This window comes from Aquarana catesbeiana, linkage group LG07 (assembly GCF_042186555.1).
Source record: "Aquarana catesbeiana isolate 2022-GZ linkage group LG07, ASM4218655v1, whole genome shotgun sequence".
NCBI lineage: Eukaryota > Metazoa > Chordata > Amphibia > Anura > Ranidae > Aquarana > Aquarana catesbeiana.
In genome coordinates, this window is record NC_133330.1 from 233,923,143 (window position 1) to 233,942,067 (window position 18,925).

The window sequence follows — 18,925 nt, forward strand, 5'->3', positions numbered from 1 at the left end:
GCGGGGGCCGGGCTGCATTGAGGGGGGGAGGCTGCACTAACTGAGGGGGGGCTGCACTGAGGGGGGGCTGCAATAACTGAGGGGGGCTGCACTGAGGGGGGGAGGCTGCACTAACTGAGGGGGGCTGCACTGAGGGGGGCTGCACTAACTGAGGGGGGCTGCACTGAGGGGGAGGCTGCACTAACTGAGGGGAGGCTGCACTGAGGGGGGCTGCACTAACTGAGGGGGGGCTGCACTAACTGAGGGGGGGGCTGCACTGAGGTGGGAGGCTGCACTAACTGGGGGGGGCTGCACTGAGGGGGGGAGGCTGCACTAACTGAGGGGGGCTGCACTGAGGGGGGGCTGCACTAACTGAAGGGGGGCTGCACTGAGGGGGGGCTGCATTAACTGAGGGGGGGGCTGCACTAACTGAGGGGGGGCTGCACTGAGGGGGGGCTGCACTAACTGAGGGGGGCTGCACTGAGGGGGGGCTGCACTAACTGAGGGGGGGCTGCACTGAGGGGGGAGGCTGCACTAACTGAGGGGGGGCTGCACTGGCGGGGCACCTGATGCAAGGACAGACTCTGGCGGGGGCACCTGATGCAAGGACAGACTCTGGCGGGGGCACCTGATGCAAGGACAGACTCTGGCGGGGGCACCTGATGCAAGGACAGACTCTGGCGGGGGCACCTGATGCAAGGACAGACTCTGCCGGGGGCACCTGATGCAAGGACAGACTCTGCTGGTGGCAGGCAACGTGGCTAGTGACACGCTCAGGGATCCCACTGATTCGGCATTATGGTGAGTTGAATGATTTAATTTTATATTACAATGTAATAATAGAAATAATGCGCTTCAATCATCCTGACACCATAACAACCATGGTGCCAGGATGATTGAAGCGTTAACACCAGGTGTTTGGAGTATCTTTATCTGCTGATTGTTAAACTTTCTAGAATACACATATTTCTATTGTTGTGTAGGACCTGGGGCTGCTGTCCCGTCATTCCTCTCTCCCCCTCTCCCTCTCCCCCTTTCCCTCTCCCTCTCCATCCCTCATTCATCTCAGACTCTAACCACACCCTCTTGAGCCACGCCAATTTAAGCCACGTCCACTTTCATGCAAGCCACACCCACTTTTCATGCAAGCCACGCCCACTTTCCGCGTAAGCCACGCCCACTTTCCACGTAAGCCACACCCATTTTCACCGCGACGCGCTTCGCGCACCGCAACTATTATTTTTTTACTAGACCACACCTACAAACGAATGCCCCGCCTCCTAATTATTGATCGGCTCCGCCTACAGCCAAAAAAGTGTCCCACATATTTTTTTTTCAATGTTGGCAACTATGGATTTTAACCTTTAGACTTACAAAACTGCTTAGTACTGTTTGATAAAAAACAAAAGTGTAAACTGTCACTATCTGTCATAGTAACTGATGAGGATTCAGTGTAGGCACAACACCAATACTAAGACTGCATATCCATAATACTCTGTTATGTAGTTCATTGCAGCACAATTTCCTAGAGGCATAAATAGACTAGAAGCAAAGTTTAAATTCAAACACAGCCTTCAGAGAAAAACAAACAAGTTAGATGCTAAAACTATAATGCACAATCCAGTGGGTAACATAATATTGTTTTATTGGAAATGCTGCATAATTAGTACAGAACCATCAGGACTCTGCAGGGATGGGGATGCATCTTATTCTATTTCCCAAAACAACCACAATATTGCCTCTGTGGTCTAATTCAGTAAATATGGTTGCATATCTCATTTGTATTCAGTAGAAAGAAATACTATATAATTATAACTTTTAAAAATATAACATTATTTGCGTCTGTTTTTATTTTTACTTTACGTAGATCCAAACCCAATCAATAAAGTCGCATATAAGTTTTAACATTTTAAGTGGATTCAATCCAAAAGTGGATTCAATTTTTTTTTTTTGTTATTACATATTCTGAACCACCAGGGTAATAACACTTTAAAATAAGCCCTTGTTCATCTTTGTATCAATAGGAATTGTAAAAAAAATAATTTTCAAAATTCACAATAGAGGCAATAAAATCTTAGTTTTTTCCTATGAGAGCAAAACTTGGCAGCCTGCAAGCAGATGTTTTAATTGAAGCTGATAGAAACATGATCTTTGAGAATCACTCACTGCTTGTTTTAGGCCTGGCTCACACCTATGCTGGCTGCAGTTTGCATATTCCAGGTGCATTTTGCGTTTTGCAATACACGCTTTTAATCCATTGAAAACTATGGAACCAAAAACCAGAAAAGTCCCTGACTTTTTCTATAAAATGCACAGGTGTGAACTATATACATATGAAACTGTAGTGTGCTTCTGCAAAACTGAAAATGCACTAAAAAATGCATAAGTGTGAACCAGGCTTTAGAGCCTATTCACATTCAGGGCTACTACTGCTAGGCGAACTAGGCAGCCGCCTAGGGTGCACTGCCGCCTAGGGCACACCCACGGCTGCTGGCTATCTATCTCGCTGTGTGACAGCTAATGCTTTCAGGGCGCAAGGAATGGTGCAGTCCTGTGGAGGAGGAGGCGCTGGGACAGAGCTTGTCAGAAAATCTTTCTCTATCCCGCTGTCAAAGGAGTGGTGCCACTGTCACTCCTTTCATTCGAGTAGTTGGTGAACTGGGCACAATGCAGAAAATGCAATAGCTGCTGGATCAGTGGGTGGTTCCATGTGCACTCCTCCCCTGCCCCCGCGCTCTGCAGACCTCCAACTATGTGTGCAGAGCACAATAGCCGCCGCGGATGAGCAGCTCCCTGATCTCCTCTCCAGGATGGACATCTAGGGACTTGGCGGAGGATCTGTCACAGCAGGAACCTGGTGATCATCATTCTTTTGGAGTCTCAAGGTACTGCATGAGTCATGACGGTCCTGCTCGACACTGACAGCATCCGTGACTTCACAGCCTGACCGAGGGAGCCCTACAAATCACTGCTAGCAGCCATCCCACACACACACAGCCCTGACAATACATATGATGCTGCCACCTACTGCCCCCCTGTCATCATCTTTATCCTCCTCATCATCTCCCTGTTTCCCCACTAACCTACCTCCTGTCACCTACATCCCCCTGAAGTATCATCCCCCTGTACCCCACTGTCAGCTTCCTACCACCCACCACCTGTCATCTTCACCCCCCTGTACTCCACTGCAGCTTCCCACCACCTCACCCCCTGTCATCTTCACCCCCCTGTACCCCACTGCCAGCTTCCTACCACCCCACCCCCTGTAATCTTCACCCCCCTGTACCCCACTGCTAGCTTCCTACCACCCCACCTCCTGTCATCTTCATCCCCCTGTACCCCACTGCCAGCTTCCTACCACCCCACCCCTGTCATCTTCACCCCCCTGTACCCCACTGCCAGCTTCCTACCACCCCACCTCCTGTCATCTTCATCCCCCTGTACCCCACTGCCAGCTTCCTACCACCCCACCTCCTGTCATCTTCATCCCCCTGTACCCCACTCCCAGCTTCCTACCACCCCACCTCCTGTCATCTTCATCCCCCTGTACCCCACTGTCAGCTTCCTACCACCCCACCTCCTGTCATCTTCATCCCCCTGTACCCCACTGCCAGCTTCCTACCACCCCACCTCCTGTCATCTTCATCCCCCTGTACCCCACTGCCAGCTTCCTACCACCCCACCTCCTGTCATCTTCATCCCCCTGTACCCCACTGCCAGCTTCCTACCACCCCACCTCCTGTCATCTTCATCCCCCTGTACCCCACTGCCAGCTTCCTACCACCCCACCTCCTGTCATCTTCATCCCCCTGTACCCCACTGCCAGCTTCCTATCACCCCACCCCCTGTCATCTTCATGCCCCTGTACCCCACTGTCAGCTTCCTATCACCCCACCTCCTGTCATCTTCATCCCCCTGTACCCCACTGCCAGCTTCCTATCACCCCACCCCCCTGTCATCTTCATGCCCCTGTACCCCACTGTCAGCTTCTTACCACCCACCATCTGTCATCTTCATCCCCCTGTACCCCACTGTCAGCTTCCTACCACCCCACCCACTGTTATCTTCATCCCCATGTACCCCACTGCCAGCTTCCTACCACCCTACCTCCTGTCATCTTCATCCCCTGTACCCCACTGTCAGCTTCTTACCACCCACCATCTGTCAGCTTCAACCCCCTGTACCCCCACTGTCAGCTTCCTACCACCCCAGCCGCTGTCATCTTCATCCCCCATGTACCCCACTGCCAGCTTCCTACCACCCCACCCCTGTCATCTCCACCCCCTGTACCCCACTTCCAGCTTCTTACCACCCACCATCTGCTAGTTTCATCCCCTTGTACCCAACTTCCAGCTTCCTATCACCCCACCCCCATCATCTTCATCCCCTTGTACCCCACTGTCAGCTTCTTACCACCCACCATCTGCTAGCTTCTTACCACCCACCATCTGTCATCTTCATCCCCCTGTACCCTATTGCCAGCTTCTTACCACCCCACGCCTGTCATCTTCCCCCCCCGTACCCCACTTCCATTTTCCTACCACCCCACCCCTGTCATCTTCATCCTCCTGTACCCCACTGTCAGCTTCATACCACCCACCATCTGTCATCTTCTTCCCCCCTGTACCCCACTGTCAGCTTCTTACCACCCACCATCTGTCAGCTTCTTACCACCCACCATCTGTCATCTTCATCCCCCTGTACACCACTGCCAGCTTCCTACCACCCCACACCCTGTCATCTTTATCCCCCTGTACCTCACTTCCAGCTTCCTACCACCCACCCCCTGTCATCTTCATCCCCCCTTTACCCAACTGCCAGCTTACTACCACCCCACTACCTGTCATCTTCATCCCCTCTGTACCCCGCTGCCAGCTTCCTACCACCCCACCCCTGTCATCTTCATCCCCCTGTACCCCACTGCCAGCTTCCTACCACCCCACCCCCTGTAATCTTCATCCTCTTGTACCTCACTACCAGCTTCCTATCACCCCACCCCTGTCATCTTCATCCCCTTGTACCCCACTGCCAGCTTCCTATCACCCCACCCCCTGTCATCTTCTCCCCCCTGTACCCCACTGTCAACTTCCTACCACCCCACCCCCTATCATCATCATCATCCCCCTGTACCCCACTGTCAGCTTCCTACCACACCACCCCCTGTCATCTTCATCTCCATGTACCCCATTGCCAGCTTCCTACCACCCACCCCCTTAAATTTACTGGTGCACATCACACATGGACACAGGGACAATTTTTTTCTTCCAGTGACAACATGGACACAAGGACATTTGTCCTCCCAGTGAAACCACCAATGTAGGGACAATTTTATTTCAGTGACACCTAGCATGCAGGTGCATCTCTACCTAAGACCCTGCTCACCCATAGGGGGTTATTTACGAAAGGCAAATTCACTTTGCACTACAAGTGCCTTTCGTAAATAACCCCCATAGTGTGCAGTGGCCTGTGTTAAAAAAATTGAAAGTTTTTTTGTTGGGGGGCGCAAGTAGCTGGTCTTGCCTAGGGTGCAAAATAGTATAGTACCAGCACTGCAGAGAGCTGACAACCACGGCTGCTGGACATCAGCATGGTCGCCCCTGGCTTAGTCTGGGGAAGGGGGAAATCTGCCTGCTCCTTCTCACCGCCCAGCGACTCTGCAGCCAGCCATATGGAGCACCTCCCGCTACACTCTGCACCAGCCACCACCCGCAAGGGGGAACTGATCCTCTGGAGGGGACCCAGCAGCTTTGGCTGCGCCCCTAGGTGGCAGTGCGCCCTAGGCGACTGCCTAGTTTGCCTAGTGGGAGCGCCAGCCCTGGCTCTCTGCCAGTCCCTGGGTGATGTGCAGCCATTGGAGGAGCGGGGCGGGTGGCATTGTGCAAGACAGCCAGGATGGATCCACCCACGCTCGGACTGGCCACAGGACACATGCTGGGCTGAGGCCGCCGGGCCACTTGTCCTGGAGGAGCAAGGAACCAAAAGCAAAGTTGCTCCTGCAGCTTATCCAGCCTCTCCGCTGCCGGTGTTCTGACGAGAAGTGTCCTCCTATCAGATAGTGTCCGCCCCGTACTGCGCAGGCGCAGCGCCTGCACAGTACGGAGGAGAAGGAGATGCCGAAAGTGTCCGAAGTTGATCAGCTGACCATCAGCTGTACACGGCGCTTGGGCACTTATTAGTGAAGGCTTTGTAAGAGGCCCCCTCGCGGGCTCGCTTCGCTCACCACGCTTCGGGCACGGCCTCGCTGCGCTCGGCATCTATTTATTCTTGCTCTATGTCCACTTGGATAGTAGGGAATGAACCTGGACACAGGGTAAGAATAAAAGCGCAGGCGCCGTGTACAGCTGACGATCAGCTGTTGAACTTCGGAGACTTTCGGCTCTCGTTTGTCCTCTGTACTGCGCCTGCGCAGTACAGGGCGGACACTATCGGATGGGGGACAGTATTCGACAAGACACCGGCCGCCGGAGACCGCGGGGAACCGAATGATCAGCTGAACGGGGGTGGAGCTGGAGGAGGTCTCCCGTGTATGACTGGTGACACAGACTGCTGCCCGCTGCCTGACATGTGGAGGGAGCTGGAAAGAAGTGCCCCAAGGTAAGAACTTGTCAGGTGGGGGGGGGTGCTGGGGATGAAGGCTTCGAGTCAGACCTTATCATTGGTGTGTGACTCCCTCCACTTGGCTGCACCCACCCTCCTTTCTACCTTGGCTCCATCCCTCCACTTGGCTCCATCCCTCCACCTTGCTCCTTCCCTCCACCTTGCTCCATCCCTCCACCTGGCTCCATCCCTCCACCTTGCTCCATCCCTCCACCTTGCTCTATCCCTCCACCTGGCTCCATCCCTCCACCTTGCTCCATCCCTCCACCTTGCTCCATCCCTCCACCTGGCTCCATCCCTCCACCTGGCTCCATCCCTCCACCTTGCTCCATCCCTCCCCCTTGCTCCATCCCTCAACCTGGCTCCATCCCTCCACCTGGCTCCATCCCTCCACCTTGCTCCATCCCTCCACCTAGCTACCCCCTCTCCTGTCCACTTTGCTATATCCTCCCTCCACCTGGCTTCACCTCCCCTCTCCTGTCCACCTGACTCCATCCCTCCACCTGGCTGCACCCCCTGTCCACCTGGGTATATCCTCCCTTCACCTGGCTGCACCCCCTCTCTTGTCCACCTGGCTCCATCCCTCCACCTGGCTGCACCCCCCTCCTGTCCACCTGACTCCATCCCTCCACCTGGCTGCACCCTCCTCTCCTGTCCACCTGGCTATATCCTCCCTCCACCTGGCTGCACCCCCTCTCCTGTCCACCTGGCTATATCCTCCCTCCACCTGGCCGCACCCCCTCTCCTGTCTGCACCCCCTCTCCTGTCCACCTGGCTGCACTCCCTCTCCTGTCCACCTGGCTGCACCCCCTCTCCTGTCCACCTGGCTATATCCTCCCTCCACCTGGCTGCACCCCCTCTCCTGTCCACCTGGCTATATCCTCCCTCCACCTGGCTGCACCCCCTCTCCTGTCTGCACCCCCTCTGCTGTCCACCTGGCTGCACCCCCTCTCCTGTCCACCTGGCTGCACCCTATCTCCTGTCCACCTGGCTCCATCCCTCCACCTGGCTCCATCCCTCCACCTTGCTCCATCCCTCCACCTGGCTCCATCCCTCCACCTTGCTCCATCCCTCCACCTGGTTCCATAACTCCACCTTGCTCCATCCCTCCACCTGGCTCCATCCCTCCACCTTGCTCCATCCCTCCACCTGGCTACCCCCTCTCCTGTCCACTTTGCTATATCCTCCCTCCACCTGGCTGCACCTCCCCTCTCCTGTCCACCTGACTCCATCCCTCCACCTGGCTGCACCCCCTGTCGACCTGGCTATATCCTCCCTCCACCAGGCTGCATCCCCTCTCCTGTCCACCTGGGTATATCTTCCCTTCATCTGGCTGCACCCCCTCTCTTGTCCACCTGGCTCCATCCCTCCACCTGGCTGCACCCCCCTCCTGTCCACCTGACTCCATCCCTCCACCTGGCTGCACCCTCCTCTCCTGTCCACCTGGCTATATCCTCCCTCCACCTGGCTGCACCCCCTCTCCTGTCCACCTGGCTATATCCTCCCTCCACCTGGCTGCACCCCCTCTCCTGTCCACCTGGCTGCACCCCCTCTCCTGTCCACGTGGCTGCACCCCCTCTCCTGTCCACCTGGCTATATCCTCCCTCTACCTGGCTCCATCCTTCCCCCACCTGGTTGTACCCCCCTCTCCTGTTCACCTGACTCCATCCTTCCACCTGGCTGCACCCCCTTCTCCTGTCCACCTGACTCCATCCCTCCACCTGGCTGCACCCCCCTCTCCTGTCCACTTGGCTATATCCTCCCTCCACCTGGCTGCACCCCCTCTCCTGTTTCCACCTGGACCAGTTCTGGTGCCAAAGTTATTGAATTAATTTAGATTTTTTTTTTTTTTTTGCGGGGGGGGGGGAGCGCAAGTAGCTGGTCTCGCCTAGGGCGCAAAATAGTCTAGCACTGGCCCTGGGTGTAGGTAAGGTGATGCTGAAACAACTGCATGTAGACAGGAAGTGGCTGCAAAAGTTTGTAGGAGACTAGCAGTATTGAGATACCACAAAGGATAAAAAAGATTAACACAGTATTTTATGATAGAAAAAACCCTGGCAATTGTTTATCATACGCTGTGATTTTGTAAACTAAATGTCATTCAGTTACAATTTGGATCTTAATGCTACAACCTGATTAAAATTGAAACATTGTCTAGTAACTACTGCACAAAGCATTCATGATAAATCTCATCTTTAATTCAGTTCTTCTGTTTCTGTTAGTAATGGTAATACAATAATGCAAATTTGGTGCCTTGGGGGTAGCATTTATTTAATTCTGTATGGCACGTTTAAGAGCCATAAGAACAATTTTATATGGCCATTAAATTGATATTATTAAAAGTAACTATACTGCTAGAAAAAATAGTTGATATTTATAAGTTGTTGTTTTTGGCATTTGTTCAGCCATGATTTTAGTACAAAGGTGACAGGTATTCTTTACAAGATCACCAGTTTAGTGAACTAGTGATTCCCATTTTTATTTAAACATTGAAGAAAACTTTTATGTGAAGCAATGCAGCTAATGCCACATTGCCTACAGTTACACAGCAGTATCTCAATTATATGCGGTGGTCCATAGGGTTTGTTTTACTGAATAGAAGTTTCAAAAACTGACATAAGTACAACAATAGTTTTAAGGTGATCTATTATTTGAATGATAAACATATATTAAAAGATAAAATATAAGTAGACTGTGTCCGTTTATGTCTGTCAGGAGACTCCAAATATGTGCCTCACCACAGAGTCAAGCAGAAGGTAATAAAAATACATTTTGTGTTATGTCAGCCTATGGTGTGTATACCCATGAGGACACTCCACAAAATCAAGGATAACTCCTGCTTGTTACAACAAACTCAGAAGCAAATTTTAAATTATTCCCCAAAATTTATAAAAACCCTATTTTTATATTATAATTACTTATATGCTGTATATACTTACCTATATACCTTAAATTGTTTTTTGTTTTTTTTTCAATTACAGTCTGTGTATGAACTGTCCTGTTGTGATATTCAAGGGGTCTAGCACTTTGGGATTACATGCAACAGCCAGTTATCTTAACCATAAAAGTATTTATTTGTTAAAGTGAATGTAAAGTCTCAAGGTTTTTCACCTTAATGCATTCTATGCATTAAGGTGTAAAACCTTCTGTGCTGCAGCTACCCCCCCCCCCTTTTTTTCCTACCTGAGCCCGATCCGATCCAGTGATGTGCATAAGCCCAGCATCTCTAGCCGCTGTCTCTCTCCTCATTGGATTGATAGCAGTGGGAGCCATTGGCTCCGCTGCTGTCAATTAAATCCTGTGCAGTGGGACTCAGAAGCACGCCCGCTCTCCGTGGGGGTGCCCGATGAAGGGGAGGAGCCAGGAGCGCTGGTGGGGGACCCTAGAAGAGGAGGATCGAGCTGCTCTGTGCAAAACCCTTGCAGAGCAGGTAAGTTTGTTATTTTTAAGCAGGTGTGTTTGTTATTTTTATTTAAAAAAAAAAACAAACCTTTACAACCCCTAAGCAAACACAAGAGAGCTTCCAGCAGCAAAACAAAACTTCAGAAAATGCAACACAAAAGTCTACTTATCTTCAGCACAAAGCAAACTATCAAATATGCAATAGTCAAGTCAGGTCCTTTACCCCAGGGTTAGCAACATCCAGCTTCAGCTGGTTTTGTCAGATTGTAGCCCACGCACCCCACATAAATTATAACAGAGATCGTTCTTCCCCTTTCCTACAAACACTGGTGGAGGGTGGATCCACTCCTAAATACTATGGGAGACATTTATTAATGCAATTGTATCTCAAATCAGCATCAATCTTTCTGTGGTTCATTTGTTATGCAAATTGTGCCTAAAAGTAAAAAAGTGAGGAAGAAAGAACTTTCAACAAAGAAAGTTTTTTTTTTTTTTTTTTTTTTCGTGCTGTATGTAATATTTTTGAGAGTGGTTTTCTTTCACATCACGCTAATGAGATGAACAAATGAACCTTTATTCACATCTATGCTACCTTATACAGCTATTTATAAAAAAGACCCGAGGACTTTCTCTGTTTAACTTTTTTATTTTTTTGCTCATTGCAGAAGGGTCATAATCGTTTTCACGTTTCATTAAACTGAGCCATTATTGAAGATATTTACTCTCCTTTGTCACCACTACAGAAAGTGAGAGTATGTCTTCAATTTTTAGCTGTTACTAGTTGTCACTGGAGCGAGAGATAAGGAGAAATCTGCATATGTGTCAGTGGGGACACTTGTCAAAAGTGGGTTTCTTTCAATTCAGGGATATTTTACTTACTTTCTCCTGTGTTACTGGGATAGGAAATTAAGGTAAGACTCTCTAATGGGGACAAAGGCAAGAAAAAAAACAAAAAACCCTTACCATTCCCCAAAACTAGTAGAAAGTTTTGTGTTCCACTTTAGTTAGCTAACAGATAATTTCAGCATGTTTTTCTGACATTGTTCCTAGACAGGGGCCATCCCTTTCAGTATTCAGGAGCCCTGTTTGTGCTAAAGATATGATTTTCTAACGACAAGTAGGCTGTTCACTTTGCTTTTTCTTGTACCTTAGTGAAACAGCATTTTGGTACATTTAATATGTATATTTACTTTACTCTATATATTGTCAGGAGGTTTTGAACAATTACTTTTGTCAGTGATATAGATTGCTTGATTGATTGATATAGTAGATGGCGGTGCATCCAATATGAAATAAATTATTAAATATAATTACACTGACCAATTCAATTATCCCTGAATGTGTGCTCTATGTAGATATTTTTAAGTATGGACTACAGACATAAAAAAAAATAAGATTTATTTTTACAACAAGATTTATTTAACAATCACATATAGCAGTAGGATTAATAATATGATGCAAACAAATACAGTATCTCACAAAAGTGAGTACACCCCTCACATTTTTGTAAATATTTTATTATATCTTTTCATGTGACAACACTGAAGAAATGACACTTTGCTGCAATGTAAAGTAGTGAGTGTACAGCTTGTATAACAGTGTAAATTTGCTGCCCCCTCAAAATAACTCAACACACAGCCATTAATGTCTAAACCGCTGGCAACAAAAGTTAGTATACCCCTAAGTGAAAATGTCTAAACTGGGCCCAAAGTGTCAATATTTTGTGTGGCCACCTTTATTTTCCAGCATTGCCATAACGCTCTTGGACATGGAGTTCACCAGAGCTTCACAGGTTGCCACTGGAGTCCTCTTCCACTCCTCCATGATGACATCACGGAGCCGGTGGATGTTAGAGACCTTGCGCTCCTCCACCTTCCCTTTGAGGATGCCCCACAGATGCTCAATAGGGTTTAGGTCCGGAGACATGCTTGGCTAGTCCATCACCTTTACCCTCAGCTTCTTTAGCAATGCAGTGGTCATCTTGGAGATGTGTTTGGGGTCGTTATCATGTTGGAATACTGCCCTGCAGCCCAGTCTCAGAAGGAAGGGGATCACGCTCTGCTTCAGTATGTCACAGTACATGTTGGCATTCATGGTTCCCTCAATGAACTGAAACTCCCCAGTTCCAGCAGAACTCATGCAGCCCCAGACCATGACACTTTCACCACCATGCTTGACTGTAGGCAAGACACACTTGTCTTTGTACTCCTCACCTGGTTGCCACCAGACACACTTGACACCATCTGAACCAAATAAGCTTACCTTGGTCTCATCAGACCACAGGACATGGTACCAGTAATCCATGTCCTTAGTCTGCTTGACTTCAGCAAACTGCAGGCTTTCTTGTGCATAGTCTTTAGAAGAGGCTTCCTTCTGGAACGACTTAGCCTAGGCCATCTTTATGTAGAGCAACAATTCTTTTTTTCAGATCCTCAGAGAGTTCTTTGCCATGAGGTGCCATGTTGAACTTTCAGTGACCAGTATGAAAGAGTGAGCGACTGTAAAGCGCCTGAAAAACGCTTCCCCTGCAGCCCCAGTGTGAGAGCCTGAGTGCTTTCACACTGGGGCGGTGCGCTTGCAGGACATTAGAAAAAGTCCTGCAAGCAGCATCTTTTGGGCGGTGCGGAAGTGGTGAATCCACCGCTCCTCTACTGCCCCTGCCATTGGAATCAATGGGCACCTCTGCCGAAGCGCCTGCAAAGCGCTTCGGCAGCGCTGCTTTGCGGGCGCTATTAACCCTTTATTCAGCCACTAGAGGGGGTTAAAAGTGCCCTGCTAGCGGCCGAAAAGCGTAATTTTTACACCGGTAAAGCGTAGCTAAAATTTACTACTTTTGGTGGCGCTTTACCACTAATGCCCCCCCCCACTCCAGTGTGAAACTAGCCTAAGGATTACAGGTAAAACATAGACATGGAAATAATATCTTAATCATCAATCGTTTTGGATATTATGATGTCTTATATATACATAAAATGAAAAAGTGATGTAACCTTTCATAGTTTCTTCCAAAAGTGTCCCAAAAGTATAAAATAATTAATTTTTTACAATATTGAAATACACCTTAATTTTCCTTTGACTTCAAGACACTCTATAGAAGGATTCCAGAATGCTAACTTAGGGTAATGGTTTTTAAGGTGTCCTTCAGTTGTTAGTTTCTCAAGAAGGAACAATAGGAGTCTCTGTCATTAGCCTCTGTCCGGGCCACTTGGCCATATTACAGTAGTAGCTTGCTTTGATTACTCATTTTTATCTATTGTCTTTTAGATGTTTTTCTATGTGATTTATATAATCTAGATAAAATTATTATTTTAATACCTGGTACCTAAAAAGTCCATGTTTCCTCACTGTATGGTTTCTGTCATTAAGATGAACATACAGGAAGTGTTGTACCTTAGTCAGCTGATTAAACACTGAATCAGAAATGTGTACAACTTATTTATAAAACTGGTTAGTTTGGTAATGTCATGCAAAAATACGAAGATATGTGATTGTCTTTCCTGTAAACAGTGTTCATTGGGTCTGAACCAGTTTCACTTTAAACAGGGGTGTTTCATCTTAAACAGGGTTATTGTAATCCATTGTCCATTGTATTAAATGTGTCCTTGCAACTAATTGCTCTATATGCAAACTTCATGAGTATAACAAACTGCAGCTTTGAGATGAGGTAAACATTCATGTGACCCTGGAAGATTGGGTTCATCTCAGAACTAGGCAACTTCATATTTCATAATTTAAAATCATAAAAAACCCTGACAATATTGATAATTAGAAATTTAGAGTGGGGGAATTAATTAATAAGAATGTACTTAGCATTATTACCTGCTGTTCTCTGTATTGTATATATAGGCTTTTTGGAGTATTACTGGCGATACAATTTTCACACTGGCATAAAAGCAGGCCTATTCAAAACACATATCAATCAGTCAGAAATCATTTCCTAAATGGTCTAACTGTATTCTGGTTTGTTATTTTAGACGGCCTTGTTGTATTAACTAAATAAAAATATATATATTAATGTTCTCTCCACAAAAGTGAAATGCTTTAAGATTTTATGCTAAAAGCTTATTTTAGAAAACAAGCTAAACATCTTGAGAATCACCTATTGACTGGTTTATTATTCATGCAGATAACGTTCATCATTCAACCTGCTGTAATATGTTGGTCTCCAGTAAAACTTTTCCTGTAGCTTTGGATAGCGTTGGGACTGGACTGAATTTCTGCTAGATTTTAATTGATGTACTGTATGTTTTCTTTTCAGGAACATGTATTCCTGATTCCTGTAACCGCTAACCCTTTTTCAATTTATCCCAAGTCAGGGCTTTTACAGCAGCACATAGTCTGTAATGGAAATGCAAAATTGAATTGTATTTAATAGAACCATGTACAGAGAAAGATAAAGAAGCTGTCATTATTGAGCCCCTCATCTGCTTACTTGTTCTAGGTTGGTAATTCAGAGGTACTGAAATGAAAGGGTCAGCATGGTAGACAGGGAACTTGTATACAGAAAGGAAAGGTCAGGAATGGTAGGCTTGGTTCTCAGTACAAGTTTCCTTTAATAGCTTTGTGTAACAAACCATATGATCTAACTATAGAAGCATTGCATTGAGTTGTTAACAGGCACTGTACACGTTTATCTTTGATCGGACTGTTCAAGTCCTGAACACCAATGCTCTTTACATCTTTTTCTGGGATAGAATCAAATGATTTACACTACTACAAACATACTCACTCAGGCATACATCTTTATGAAAAGATCTGTTGGCTTGTTCATACCTGAATGTCTGATCTACATATGACATCTATGGGTTTTTTTTAGGGTTTTCACCCAAGATTTACACAACTTTTATCCAAGATTCACACATTTTCCTATTTAGTTTTAGGCCCCCTTCACACAGGGCGGATCTGCTCAGCGGACTCCGCTAGCTCAGCGGAAAATCGATCCGTTGATCCCCGCTGAGCAGGCGGATGACAGGTCCATCTCTGCTCACTGTGCAGGGACGGACCTGTCAGAGCCCCGCTGATCGCTATGGGAAGACCACATGAAAACGGACAGCATGTCTGTTTTCATCTGATTCCATCCAATCCGCTGGACAGATGGCGAACGTATCATCATCTGTCTGTTTTCAGCAGATCTTGTCGGATCGGATGGCAGGTGGGTGTCAGCGAACACATTTCCACTGACATCCGCCTGCCCATACAAGTCAATGGGTGGCGTGCTCGGATCCTCCTGAAAAACGGACAGGCGGATCCGAGTGTGAAAGGGGCCTTAAGCTGAATCTGTGTGAATGTTGTATAACTCTAAGGTGAACGCATTAATGAATAGATCTTACAGTCATATGGAGGTCAGAAACACAGGTATGACCAACCACCAAGAGATCATTTGATAAAAAGCTACGCCTGACTTTGGATGTTTATACCTATAATTGAGGGAGGGGTGGCACTGACAAGTACCATATTCAGGGTTATACAATCAGCTATGACATGAAACCTGATTGATTGCTTAATTGCTAAAAAAAAAAAAAAAAAAAAAAAAAAAAAAAGGCTGTCTAATTGCAGTACCTATTGACATAAGATTTCCAAATTGACTACACCTGGCTGGATACAGTAACAATTATCATATGTCTCTATGCTCCTTTAATTAAGTTTAAAGATTTTACAGTTTCTTTCGATTTTACATTTGTTGCAGTGAATACTTGGTACATCTCTCACTAACAATTACTTTTGATTTTCCTCCAAGGTGTCCATGTGTTCGGACTTTGCTCTACAGCTCTCATTACAGATATAATCCAGCTCTCCACTGGATACCAGACCCCTTATTTCCTGACAGTCTGTAAACCCAACTACACATCCCTAAATGTGTCCTGCAAAGAAAATCCATATGTGCTGGAGGACATTTGCTCGGGGCAAGATCTTGCTGTCATTAATGCTGGAAGGTAAAGGTTGAATATATATGATGTAGCATTTTGATATGTGGAAAAAGTTGATGACTGTCTTGTATTTGAAGAATGGTGATGGCACCTTGCTCATTATTAGGACCAGCATGTACAATTATATAAAGCATATATAAAACTGTCCTTACAGAAGCAACTTCTTTGGTTTCAGACTGATTTTTGTTATGAGACATACGTGTAGAATGTATTATAGATAAAATTTTGAACATGTCCTGTAAATCATAAACCCCTATCGCTAAATAGCACAATATCAGAGGACACGTAGAAGATGATTGCATACCTAATGTTGTTAATATAGCTTTTACTATTTGTTATTTGCCCCTGGGAAATGAAAATGTCATGTAACATCATGTAACATGATATCAAAAGGTCAGTTAGTGGGATTACAATAAAAGGAAATGACCACACTGTGACTGGAACATGAATCCATGGCAATGGCGTGGACAGTGTTACTACTGGAAGGAACCACCTAATATTCTATCAGTAAATCAAAAATGTTTTTTTTTTTAATTTATTTTTATGGGAGACCCAGAACATACCTCCTGTTATCTAAACTCCAGGGTGAGATCATTTTGAGTGTGTTATGAGATAGGTGGGGATAGGGGGGCATCAGGATCTTTGCTCTGCACACATATGATGTTCTGTTACAAACTTTGTTAGGTATTTTATAGTTTTTGTTTTCTTTCCTGTTTTTACTTCTTACTGTACTTTTTAACATCCGTGCTTTTGGAGGAGACATCCTTTTTTTTGGGAACCCCCCTCCCAAATGTAAAAAAGTTATGCAAGCTGATGTCAACAAAGATGGGGACTACATGCTCACTTCCCCTTTGCAATAGTGATACCAGACCTGGTGTCCCAGGTTGGATTTGTCTGGGCAGGCACAATTTTCTTACTTTCACATAAAAAAACACAAAAAAAATGCATAATCCTAGTGCAGAAACTGTATAAAAACAAATTCACTGCAAATTCATGGCCTGATGAAAAGCTACAACTAACTGCAAATGCAATATTCACCAAATTGTTCATTCACCTGGTGTATATTCACCCCATTATAAAATTTTAAAAAATTTGACTGTGGAATTCTGGACAAATGTGATAAATGTCAGAAGGGTACATTTTCCCAAGGAAATTAATTAGCATTTTTGCCCGAAAATTCTTTATAGATATGACACTTATTTTTAAATGTGCTCAGTAAATATGCTGTAACTGTCAAATCCATCCTTTTATAAATAGGGTGAATGTTAAAATAAAGACTTTTGCCAACTGAGGGAAAGATGTCAGGGAATGTATTTTTAACCCGGCAGTAAAAATGCTTTATAAAAAGAGCGAATGTTCTGCAAAATTAAGGCACATCTGCCATTGAATCTTTCATAAATATATTATATAGAGTCATGGTGTCATAATTTTGTGATCGGGGATAAAGGAGCTTTGTACCAGCTTGGTTTAAATCCTGAACTGTGTTACTAAATTGAGAAAGAAAAGTAAACTAATTAAAGCCTTCTTGCTGATAAGTAATTGGTTATGTCTTTAAAGGAACTTTATAAACACTGTAATTGTGCTTGTCTTTTGTTGGCAGAAAATCTTTCCCTTCTCAACATGCCACCCTGGCAGCATTCGCAGCTGTTTACATTTCTGTGAGTAGAATCTTCTCTCATTTAAATGCAGAAACATATTTTACTTTGTATTATTAAAGTGACATTTCATGGTTTGTTTGTTTCCTTGCTAAACTTTATATATTCAGAGCCAGTCCGTAGTCATTTGCTATATGCTAAAAGGATCCTTTTTTTTTTTTTTTTTTTTTTTTTTTTTTAAATTACAACACGTATCCTCACGTTTAAGATTTTCCCTAAATTTTTGTCCTGATGACCATTGTCATCCAGATAGAAAATAGTGGGAAATTGTACAGATGTTACCAGAACAAGAGATGAGGATAAATCTCCTATGTAGAGACTTGTGCCTATCACAACTAAGAATGGAATTTCCTTTTATTTTTGGAGTGATTACCACTCAGTTCCTTTTTCATCTTCAGGACAGGAAATTAAGTAAAATCTCCCTAATGGAATGAAAAAAAAAAATTGACAGACATTTTTACCCTTCCTTACTCTCTTTAAAACTTATGAATAAAAAAGATTGAGTTGTAAAAACATGTTAAAACCTAAAATTATATAAAGCAAAATCTCACACTAAATAAATGATAAAGGTTATATGATAAAGACTGCTGCGCTTTTACTACACCTTGAATATGAGGAAATAATGAAAATGGGGCTAAAATATAAAAGATTTGCGCTGTCTAATATGTGAAAAAAATACATATACCAACAAAGTATTCTGTGATCATAGTATACTTTGTTGGTATATATATTTTTTTCACGTATTAGACAGCGCAAATCTTTTATATTTTAGCACCAACTTGTTAAAACCTGTAAAGTTATTTTTCCCATCTGTGATATTTATTTCCTGCCCTATAAACAAAACAGGAAATGAAGATCTCCAAAGTGAGGAAAGTCCTAAGTTAAACAGTTATCACTTGAGCAAATTTCCACTCTAGTCATTTTCTGGTGACTATAAAGCCTCGTACACACGATCGGATTTTCCGACGGGAAACGTGATGACAGGCTGATGGCGGAAAATCTGACCATGTGTATGCTCCATCGGACAATTGTTGTCGGATTTTCCGCGGACAAATGTTGGATCGCAGGTTTTAAAACATCTGTTGTCGGATTTTCCGAGCGTGAGTACACAAGTCCATCGTACAAAAGTCCAAAGTACAAACACGCATGCTCGGAAGCAAGGATGAGCCAGAAGCGGTCGGTCTTGTAAACTAGCGTTCGTAATGGAGAATTAACATTCGTGACGTGGCACATTATGAAATTTCGAAATGCAGCGCACAATTCTCTTCTTCTTTAATGGGATAATAATGAAGCTGCTTTGCTGGTGATACTGATGAAGTTATTGCAAACAAATTTTCAAAGGCTTTTTTTTTCTAGTGATATCAA

General features: G+C 45.4%; 1 protein-coding gene across 1 annotated transcript in view; it reads left to right on the forward strand.

Moving 5' to 3' along the window:
• Positions 1-18,925, forward strand: part of PLPPR4 (phospholipid phosphatase related 4) — a 227,179-nt gene that overhangs the window by 186,312 nt on the left and 21,942 nt on the right. The window contains exons 4-5 of the mRNA XM_073593104.1: positions 15,716-15,911; positions 17,506-17,563. Coding sequence (XP_073449205.1) covers positions 15,716-15,911; positions 17,506-17,563 — 254 coding nt within the window. The remainder of the gene's footprint in view (positions 1-15,715; positions 15,912-17,505; positions 17,564-18,925) is intronic.